This window comes from Dermochelys coriacea, chromosome 1 (assembly GCF_009764565.3).
Source record: "Dermochelys coriacea isolate rDerCor1 chromosome 1, rDerCor1.pri.v4, whole genome shotgun sequence".
NCBI classification, from domain to species: Eukaryota; Metazoa; Chordata; order Testudines; family Dermochelyidae; genus Dermochelys; species Dermochelys coriacea.
The window spans coordinates 51,669,873-51,681,447 of NC_050068.2; the positions used below are offsets into that span (position 1 = coordinate 51,669,873).

The 11,575-nt window shown below is 45.6% G+C and overlaps 1 protein-coding gene across 1 annotated transcript; it reads left to right on the forward strand.

The window, feature by feature from the left end:
- The first annotated feature begins 10,526 nt into the window (after positions 1-10,526).
- SERTM1 (serine rich and transmembrane domain containing 1) lies at positions 10,527-11,170 on the forward strand. Its single transcript, XM_038370212.2, has one exon. The coding sequence runs from the start codon at positions 10,709-10,711 to the stop codon at positions 11,030-11,032; it is 324 nt and encodes a 107-aa protein (XP_038226140.1). The 5' UTR covers positions 10,527-10,708; the 3' UTR covers positions 11,033-11,170.
- Positions 11,171-11,575: the final 405 nt, after the last annotated feature.

Consider the following 11,575-nt stretch of genomic DNA (forward strand, 5'->3'; position numbering starts at 1 on the left):
TCAGCTTCATGAAGAAACAGATAATTAAGTTAGGAGAATTGACAGGAAATATAAATTTTAAAGGTAAAATTATGTAACTTTAGCGCCCTCGTGGCCAAGATGGAGTCTGCTCTGCAAGCAGCTCTGGCCAAGAGATGGCACGCGCAGCAATGCAGCAGGAAAAATCCCTTCCACCCCAGAGGCACCTGTTCCAAACCCCCCAGAGTGAACACACCCACCCACAGGAAAAGTACAATGGCTATAACAAAGGGGAAATGTAGGGGGAGCAGTAGAACAGGGTTGCATCCAAACCAAAGCCCCACAGGCTCAGTGGTAGCACAGTCTGAAAGGGCAGACGCTGAGCAAGGTGTCTGCACACAGAGTTCAGGAGTCCTGAGCAAAGTTCCAGTTCAGTGCTGAGTCTTGGGTGTTCCTAGTCGTCTTTGGCGCCAGTGAACTTTCCCCAACAAACCCCTCTGGTGCCTTCTTCTGCTGCTTTCTGCAAAGCCACACAGAGCGACCATCTCCCCACTTAACTAACTAGCAGCCTCACTCATTATTCCCAGTGCAGAGTCACAAGCCCCAGTACTCACAGCCCCATGCAGCTTTGGGCAGCAATGAAACTGGGTCTAGCTCCGGCCTGTCCTTCTCATGCAATTCCTCCCTGGCACAGTGCTCCTCTTGGCTCCTGTCCTGGGGTGTCCCCGCTTGGCTGCCCTGTCCTTCCCAGGCTTCAGGCAGGTTCTCTGCCGCTTCACTTTGTAAGGGCCTGCAGGCTGCCGCTCTTCTCCTTCTCTCTCTGGCTCCAGAGCCCCACCTGGAGTTTCCCTCCTTTCTCTCACTGCTCCCCCTCTCCCCTTAGGAAAAAATTTAAAGGGACCATGCTCTCTAAACCCCAAGGGGTTACACTCTCCCCCACCCAAAAGAAATAATCCTTGATGTCCCCATCAAAGTGGGCAACTCTACACCATGGATCCCCAGCAGGAGACCCAGGGCCCCCATTCGTCAGGAGCATTCCCATCATTCATCCCATAGGATCCCGAGGGGTGGAACAGGTTTCCCATGAGGCAATTCATCCTTCGTGGCACCCCAGAGATCTGTAGGTCACTGGGTTCCCCCAAACAATCATACATCAGCAGACACCTGGGCTTCCCTTCCCTAGAGGAACCTCTAGGCTGGCTGTCAGGTATTGGCTGAGGTGACACCACTGAACATGGAGGCAAGACGATGGGTCCTTGAGACATGAATTCAAGGGCATCTGGGTTTAAAGTGGCTGTTTGCAGTACAGGGTTCTCTGCCTGCACTGAATCTTTCTCATCATGTTCTTGGGGGGGGTCTCCACAACTTTGGACAGTGGGGCATCGGAAGTGCTCAGTGTGGATTCTTCCCCTTCACCATCTCTTTGTGCGACAACAAAAGGGTCCATTAAGGTCGGGGCATTCCAAACTGGATGATTGCCAAACCCCATTTCATCCTTACTCTCCGAGGAGCTGGGCATTTGCAGAGGACAGGTATATTTCCATTGTTGGGACTGTGTCTGACTCATGGGGCCAGGAGGCTCAAAATCTGTGGAAATATCCTTATGGGGAAACAATACTTGTCCTACAGGTAACAGATGATTCTCGTGGAGAGTTTTGGTGGGGCCATGACTGCCCTCAGGATGTATGCGATACACTGGTAGATCCCCAAGTTTCTTCTCTATAATGTATGGGTGTGACTCCCAACGATCTGCAATTTTGTGTTTTCTCTGTAGGCCGAGATTTTGGGCCAAAATTCAGTCACCAGCCTGAATCTCCTGTTGCCTCACTTGCTGATCATATCGGGTTTTATTCTTTTGATTCTGGTGACCAGCTGCTTGCGTCGCTATCCAATATGCCTCCTTCGGTTAACTTCTTCAGCAAGTCACATACCCCAAGTATGTTTCTGGGAGTGCCCCACCTAAAGACACTCCAAAACAGAGATCGACCGGCAACCAGGCTTCTCAACCGAACATTAGCATATATGGTGTGAACCCAGTTGCGTCATGTTGAGTGCAGTTATATGCATGTACCAAATGCTTCATGTCCTGGCTCCAGTATTTTTTCTGCTGAGGCTCCAGAGTTCCCAGCATGTTCAGTAGTGTGCGGTTGAATCGTTCTGGTAGTGGATCCCCTTGTGGATGATAAGGGGTGATGCGTGATTTCTTGATCCCCATGATCTTACAAAGTTCTTTTATTAACCGACTTCCAAAATCCCGTCCCTGATATGAGTGTAGTCTGGCGCGCAACCCATAGTGAATGAAGAACTTTTCCCACAGGATCTTGGCAACTGTGAAAGCTTTTAGATCTTTGGTGGCATAAACCTGGGCATAACGAGTAAAATGGTCAGTGACCACCAAAATATTTGCAGTACCCTGATGGTCAGGCTCTAGTGATAGAAAGTCCGTAAAGACAAGCTCTGTGGGTGCAGAATTTGTGATGCTGACAAGAGGAACCGCCTGCATAGGCAGAGTCTTTCGTTGGATACATCTGGTGCAGGTGCGAATATGGTGGGCAATGTCATGCCCCATCCGGGGCCAATAGAATCTTGCCTTAACTCTTGTCTCCAATCGCTTGACTCCCAGATGCCCCATTCAATTGTGGCAGGCCTCTAACATGCCTCACTGGTAGTTCTGCGGTAGCAACAATTGCTTTGGGTGAGGCCTCTGGGGATGCTTCTGGCCTCGATAAAGTCATCCATCCAGAACCAATAGGCGGTGCCATTCTTTCAGCAAAAGGGCCTCCTCTGGGTGACTCGGTCGAATAGCCTTGGGATCCTTTCCCCTTTCCAGTGCATAAAGGATGTCCTTCATCCGTGGATCAGCTCGCTGGGCATGCTCCACCTCTCGATCCTTTAGTCTGGGTAGCTGAGGGTCCTGTACTCTAGTAAAACTTGAGTAGACTATGGGCATGGCTTCTTCTGGTGCACCCAAACAGTCAATTGCTCGTTCTCCATTGGCTGTGGATTTTTCCTCCACAACGGATACCTGTTGGCATAAAGCTCTCAATTCAGGGGTCTCCACATTCATCTGATCATTGGTTGATAAATCTTTAGAATGAGGCTGCCGAGACAAGGCATCTGCATCCATGTTTGTTCGACTGGGTCGATACTGCAGAGTGAAATCATAGGCAGGGAGTGCCGCTAACCACCGATGCCCTGCTATGGATAATTTTGCTGTTGTCTTGATGTATGTCAAAGGGTTATTATCGGTTTTTACAGTGAACTTGGTCCCATAGAGGTAGTCATGGAACCTCTTGGTGATGGTCCATTTCAATGCCAGGAACTCCACTTGATGAGAAGGGTAGTTTCTCTCAGGCGGTGTGAGATCTCGACTTGCAAACGCTACCGGTTGGAGTTTGCCCTCACACTCTTGATAAAGGACAGCGCCTAAACCGGTGTAGCTTGCATTGACGTGAAGTTCATATGGCTGAGTGGGATCAGTGTACACCAAAACAGGTGCTTGAGTGGGCTGTTGAATGATTTTACGGAAAGCTTCTTCACACTCAGCAGTCCACTGCTTTCCAAAAGGTGCACCCACATTAAAGTATTGATGCCGAGGTGCATTCCCCTTCTTCTTATTTGTGGGGGGGTATCCCTTGGTGAGCTCTGTTAGTTCATGTACGATGTGCAAAAAATTCTTGATGAACCTGCAGTAATAGCCACAGAATCCCAGAAACGACTGTAATTCTTGAGAGTCGTGGTCCTCAGCCGGGGGTTACCACCTTCATCTTCTCAGGGTCTGTAGTTATACCATCTGCAGACACTATGTGTCCCACATACTGCATGGATGTCTGGCAGAAGATGCACTTTTCTAAGGATAACTTGAGGCCAGCATGTTCCAAAGGATCCAGGACTTTACACAGCTGAGTCTTGTGTTCTTCTAAAGTGCGCCTGAACACTACAATGTTATCCTAAAAAAGAAAAGGAGTACTTGTGGCACCTTAGAGACTAACAAATTTATTAGAGCATAAGCTTTCGTGAGCTACAGCTCACTTCATCGGATGCATTTGGTGGAAAAAACAGAGTAGAGATTTATATACACACACACAGAGAACATGAAACAATGGGTTTATCATACACACTGTAAGGAGAGTGATCACTTAAGATAAGCCATCACCAACAGCAGGGGGGGGAAGGAGGAAAACCTTTCATGGTGACAAGCAGGTAGGCTAATTCCAGCAGTTAACAAGAATATCAGAGGAACAGTGGGGGGTGGGGTGGGAGGGAGAAATACCATGGGGAAATAGTTTTACTTTGTGTAATGACTCATCCATTCCCAGTCTCTATTCAAGCCTAAGTTAATTGTATATAACATTCAAAAACCAGTTGGAGAACACTTCAATCTCTCTGGTCACTCGATCACAGACCTAAGAGTGGCTATACTTCAACAAAAAGCTTCAAAAACAGACTCCAACGAGAGACTGCTGAATTGGAATTAATTTGCAAACTGGATACAATTAACTTAGGCTTGAATAGAGACTGGGAATGGATGAGTCATTACACAAAGTAAAACTATTTCCCCATGGTATTTCTCCCTCCCACCCCACCCCCCACTGTTCCTCTGATATTCTTGTTAACTGCTGGAATTAGCCTACCTGCTTGTCACCATGAAAGGTTTTCCTCCTTCCCCCCCGTGCTGTTGGTGATGGCTTATCTTAAGTGATCACTCTCCTTACAGTGTGTATGATAAACCCATTGTTTCATGTTCTCTGTGTGTGTGTATATAAATCTCTACTCTGTTTTTTCCACCAAATGCATCCGATGAAGTGAGCTGTAGCTCACGAAAGCTTATGCTCTAATAAATTTGTTAGTCTCTAAGGTGCCACAAGTACTCCTTTTCTTTTTGAGAATACAGACTAACACGGCTGCTACTCTGAAACCAATGTTATCCTAGTATACCAGACACTCCAAAAGGTGCATATCCACTACCACCCGCAACATGCGTCGCTGAAACATGGCTGGAGCTCGAGATACTCCCTGAGGCATGCGATTAAATTGGTAAAACCCTAAGGGGCAGATGAATGCTGACTTCTCCCAGTCCTCTGGTGCCATGGGCACTTGACAGTATCCACTGCAGAGGTCAAGGACAGAGAACCAGCAGCTACCATTCAGGCTATCCAAGGCATCATCAACCCGGGGCATTGTGTATTGGCCAGGGATCGTCCGCCGGTTCAGAGTGCAATAGTCGACGCACATGCACACCTTTCCACTTTTCTTTTACTACTATGATCGGCAATGTGTAGGGGCTCCTGGATTCCTCAATGATACCTGCTTGAGCCAGTTCCTGTAGGTGCTGCCTCACATCTTCAATATCAGCGGGGGCTAATCATCTTGACCTCTCTCGAAAAGGCCAACAATCCTGCATTTGGATATGGTGTTTCACATCATGCGCACACCCAACATCCCACTTGCGCATAGAAAAAACAGCTTTCCTCTTGACTAACTTTTCACACAGGCGGTCGTTCCACTCAGCAGGAACAGGGAAAACCCCAAACTGGAAACTATCCCTCCCGAAAAGTCTAGCCTTGGTCTCCTCTTGGGATGGGGGGCCCCTCGCTCGCTGGTATGCAGCTTTACATAAAGCGTGCATTGGCAGCTCCTGCAGATAGTTGTTCCCTGCCATCTCATGGCATTTCCACACCAATCTCTGAAACAGGTTTGCATTTGTCCCTAGGATTAAAGGTGCATACTCTCTTCCCTTTGGATCTGGGCAGACCAGTGCCAATGTTTCAATTTCCTGGTTTACCCCCACAACGTTCTTTGGAAACCAGACATTCAACAGAATATATCCCCAATAGGGGCAGGGGTCACAGCCATTTCCCCAGACTGTCAGGCTAGACAGGGGACACAAGGGTAAATGCTGTAGGTATTCTTGGTAGTAAAATTCATAAAGTATGGTGACCTGTGATCTGTTGTCCAGCAATGCCTCATACAATCGTCCTTCTACATGAACGGGTACTATAGCCTGAGGGCCTACCAGCCTATCTGGGTAACCCCTGTTTGTGTTTTTTTCTGGGAAGCCTTGGGATTTCAGGGTCTTGGGTTGCTCCTTCCCCAAGCCCCATTGGCGTTTCCCTGAAGCTCCCTAATGGTTTGCTACAATCTCTGAGATACCCTTGCATGATCCGTCTTGTTTTGGCAGTCCAAGGCATAGTGACCCATCTCTCCCACAGTTGTAACAGAAACATTCTCGCTGGCTATCACCTCTCCTGCTACTCTCCCCACTTGAGGATTGCACAGTATGTCCCTGAGCCTTCATCATGGCCACTTCTCAAGTCAAATCTCTCAGTGCCGCTGCCACTGACGGGGCCTCTTCCATCTCTCCAAGCACTGTGCTGGTGTGACTCCCTGTCTTCTTCGGCTGCACCACTGCGTTCACTTGCAACAATCGCTCCTCCTCTTCACATATCTCTCGAATGAGCTTGTGGAACGGGGGTGGATTTGGGGCCTGCTCCCTCAACTGCAGTCGCCACAGCATCAATCCATCTTGTCGGGTGCCCCGAAGGATCTGGTTCAACCTAGCGGAATCAATGCGCTTGGTGGGGATGCCCCCCTTCTGCACTACCTGCTGTAGCAAATCCTCTAGTCTCCTGATGAAATCCGACAATCGTTCGTGGGGCTCCTGATAGTTATGGCGGAAACAATAATACAGGTCTTCACTGCTATCAGTAGCACTGTAAACACTCTCAAGAGCGGTTAAATAGTCTTGCACTGTGGCAGCTGTTGGGAGTCTTTCAGGGCTCATACAATTCGCATGGCAGGTCCCCTCAGACTCTCAAGCACATGTTTCTGCTTCTCAGCATCAGAGCATTCCCACTCTTGGACAAGTGGCACCGTAAAATCCCTCCAGGTCTCGTAATCATCCTCCCCTGAGGGTACAGATGACACCTCCGAGAAAGAATGTAACCGCTTGTATGGAGCACATTCATAGGCCAGCTTCAATGCATCTTTGAGAGTGTTTCCCAGCAATTTGGCCCATCCCACCAGGCTGGGTGCTGCGGGTGTTGGAGCCCCTCCTAATGCCAAAATTAATTCCTCTCTTGTCTGCTTCCTCATCTACCATCAGCGTTTGCAATTTCTGCGCTAAAGAATCCACCTTAAGTGACATAGGCATACTAGTAGGGGACTGCTCTGCCCCCTGAATTGTCCAGGAGATACCTCCTACTTGCACCTCTTTGGGCACTTCATCAAGATCTGCTACCATGCCATTCACTCTCCCCAGTATTTCAGCTGCATCCAGGCTCTCCTCAATTTTATTTGGTTCCATCTCTTCTGGGAACCCCGCCACCCTTCTCCCTCTCTCTCTCTCTGTCTCCAGAGCCCCACCTGGAGTTTCTCTCCTTTCTCTCACTGCTTCCCCTCCCCCCTTAGCAAAAGATTTAAAGGGACCATGCTCTCTAAACCCCAAGGGGTTACAATTATAAGGTAGAGCATTATGGGCAAGAGTGTTGGAACATTTTCATGGAAACATAGCAAGGTACTTTAGCTTTAGTGTGACATCCAAAAAAGACCACAAAGTCATAACATTATTATTTTAAGGGCCTGATTCTGCCACCGCTATTTACATGGCATAGAACCTATGCTGCAGGAAGCTTTAGTGAAGTCACAGGGGATTATCTATGAAGTAAAATGCTACTCAATGGGAGTAGCAATGGCAGAACTGGGTCTTAATAATGATATCAATGTTTAGTTAAAACTGGTTGCATCTGAAAATGTGAGGCCTCTCAAGACGGCCAATGTAGTCTGTAATAAAAACCACTTATTATAGGAATAAGTAGTTCCATTTATTTAAGGGGAATAATGTTTTATTTGTGTGGTTTTGTTTTGTTCTATTTTACTATTGGGCAATCCCTTTGCCCTTTAAGATGATGTCAGATAAAGGCTGAAGAGTTCCTTGCATCAAAAGTTCAACTTCCTGTTTCACTCATGGCTGATTCTGAACTGGACCTGTGCAAAGAGACTTAGGGTTAGATAGGGTACAACACCCCCAGGAGGTCAGGGGAAAATGTCTGCTGTGTTACTTTTGGACAGCATGCAACCTGGGCTCCTTGGCCCAGGCTCCTCCCTGGTCCCTCTGGGTAGTCTAGAGCTGTTAATGACACTACTCTTTCACAGTCTTTTCCATCCCTGGTGCACAGAGACTACAATTTTGCCTGCCCTTTCTCAGGGACACAATAATGAAAGGACCACTTGTGTTCTTCCTCGTCTCTTTTGCACCTGTGCAGGGTTGGATACATCAGAGCCTTAAGGCATCTGTAAAATCAGCTTTGCTTACTTTCCTCAGCTGGAGAGTATAGAATGCTCACCGATATAGTAGAAAGCTGCAGATACAAACCTAATAAAAGTAGGTTTAGAAGGAAAATCTTGACAAGGGAAAATCCTTCTCTTCTCTACAAAGCATTAAAAAGAGCAGATAAAAATGTTCCTCAAAGCCTGGGAATGAAGGTTAAAATACTTAAACTGAGTTGAAACTAAAATTTAAGGTCCAAAGCAGGCTCATCACAGGTGGGACCCCTGTCTTCCTTCAGCTTTATGCTGAGGACTTGGATTCTCTGCAGATGTTCTCTTCTTGTAGGGGAAGAAAAGGTTACTACCTTTCCCCAACAATATAAGAGGATTCAACAGATGCATTCAAAGGATGGATTTGATTGTAGATAGATAGATAGGTAGTTGGTGTGATTCTCCAATGCCTTGTAGCTTGAGTAGCTATTGACATGAGTACAAAGTTAGTGGACAGTGGTGTACAGAGCTGCCGAAACAGAATATTAGCATTTTACACCCATTTTACACTCACTAAGCCCGTTCTAACTCTGGTGCAGAATATCTACACTGGGGTTAGCTACACTGGGTGCAAAAGCCACTAGTATAGAGACCGCCTTTTGCCTCAGTTTTACCCTGACTGTTGTGATCATCTGAGGCACCTGAGCCTCCAGATTTAAACATGAGGGGTCTGGAGGCAAGGTATTTTCAATGGAAAGACCCTCCTCAGCTATGGAATCCACTCTCTTAGGGCTTGTCTATACGAACATTAGTTCATGGCAGGCTGGGGTATAAATCTACCCTGCACTAGTCTGCCCCACATTAAGTGTCCATGAAGACCCGTCTGCCAGTCTGCCACCAATGGAAAGTTTTGTGGTGTGCTTTGATTGACCTCGCTTTGAAACAGGAGTAAGTTAAAGCACACTAGGGAGCTTGTAGTGTGCAGCACTAAGGTTCACACAGACACCTTACTGCGTGGCATTGCATGGCACGTTAGTGCAGGGTAGATTTGCACCCAGAGTGCAATGAACTAAGTGTTCGTCTAGATGAGCCCTTAGATTGAAGCCGAGTTTGCTGAACTGTGGGTGTCGGAAGGAAAAGGTGCAGTTTTTGGCTGAGAAGTGTATTTTATTGAAGCCACCTTATCAATAGCAGATCAGCCTGGTAATGACTTGATTCTTGCATTTTAATCTTTGTATATGCACTTTGTGAAATTAGATCCATAAAATAAATAAGCCACAGCAAATTCCCTGGTTCTGGTTACCTCAGACAAGACAGCACAGCAACATAGGTTTAATAAAAAGAAAAGGAGTACTTGTGGCACCTTAGAGACTAACAAATTTATTAGAGCATAAGCTTTCGTGAGCTTGATGAAGTGAGCTGTAGCTCACGAAAGCTTATGCTCTAATAAATTTGTTAGTCGCTAAGGTGCCACAAGTACTCCTTTTCTTTTTGCGAATACAGACTAACACGGCTGCTACTCTGAAATAGGTTTAATAGTGGTAGTGGATTTACCATCTTTCACCTTGCTTAAACACCTGGCTCTAGGATTACAAGCTTAACTCTTTACAAGGATTTTTTTATTTTGTTTTGGTGTGGAAACAGAAAGTTGATGGCCAATTCCTGAAATCCTGCATTTTGTAAAGATTCCCCATAGCAAGGAACTCATACTGTAGCACAAACCTTCACCATAGATTATGAAACAGCATTTATTTGGCCAGCACCATGCTCCAGTAGGGTTTGGGAGTAGCTGGGATATCACCAGTTTAGTTCATGTTAAGGCATCACATGGCGCATGAACTGGCAAATATGACTTTAGATGACATCAATAGAAAGGGCCTGAGGCACTCAATTCAGATCTGGATCTTCATTATGAAACATCTCCTTCCTCTACAAAATTCAAGGGTGCTTGGATTCTGGGATTCATTTGGCTCCATGTGGATATAGTCAGCAATATAAATTTGGATCTGGATCTGGGTTTGCGGTCCAAGACTTCCTCCCACACCAAGTTCAGAGCTTTTTGGATCTGGCTATCGGTAGTAAAAGCTGTGGGAAATGCATGTGCAGAATTTTCCTTCTATCCCTGCTTTTGGGGGAAATCAGACCATAAAGCAACAGATACTGATTTCTTTTTTCTTTTATTTTTTAAGTCCTTGAGGTCAACTTTATGGGGAAATAATTTACTGTTTTTAAAGTTATATTGCCTCGGGTGAATAATTAAAGCACATGGTCTAGTAGTAAATTAATTCTATTTTTCTTTTCTTTCAGGACTGAAGGATACAGCATCTTATATTACCTGTGGGTTTGAGAAGTGAAGAATAACTCTGATCACACGGTGACTCGATTTGCCTATGTTTTGATGGAAAAATGAAAGCATCTAGAATACAGCATTTTTTATACATCTAAAACTGCCTTTGACTACAACATCTATTCCCTTAAAAACACACACAAAATGTCAGAACTTGACCCTTCATCTGGATTAGTAGGAAACATGGAAAATGGGACTTTTCTGGAGCTATATCCCACATCCCTGTCAACTTCAGTGGATTCCTCAGCTGGCCGCTTATCAAATGTCTATGTCTATGTTTCTATATTTCTCAGCCTCTTAGCATTTCTTCTTTTGCTATTAATCATTGCACTTCAGAGGCTGAAAAACATCATCTCTTCCAGTGCTTCTTACCCAGAATACACTAGTGATGCTGGAAGTTCTTTCACTAATTTAGAAGTTTGTAGTATTTCTTCCCAGCGATCTGCTTTCTCAAACCTTTCTTCATGAAAAGAAATGAAGGAAATACATTGGGAAATGGAACAACTTTGTCTATCTTTTGAGGGAAATAGTGCATGTAACATTGGCCATTGAGGACTATTAATCATGAAAGAGGTGACTTTTAGAGTTCTCTTTGAGTTTTCTTTCTCTTTTTAGTTTCCATTTCCCTTTTTATTAATGATGCTTTTCATCTTGGAGCATGGAAAATGGCATCTGGTCGTAGCTTCATGTATGTAATAGTAATGCTGCCTTTCCCTCATACATATACACATCCATGCATACCCACAGTCTTCCTGCCAAATTTGAATATGGTTCTAGGTGGATGTTCTAATTCTTTGCAGTTGTATCCCTCTTATCTGGATTTCACTTTGTTAGTGTGTCATTGACTTTTCTCTGGATAGCGCCTTCTGGACAAGATCACTTTCACAAAAATGCCACCACACTAATTTGATAGACAAATTGGCACCTTAGCCAATTTTAAAGTTATTGGGTGGGGTTTTTTGTTTGTTTGTTTTGTTTTTAATTGTGACGTCGTTTCAGTATTTAAATTAT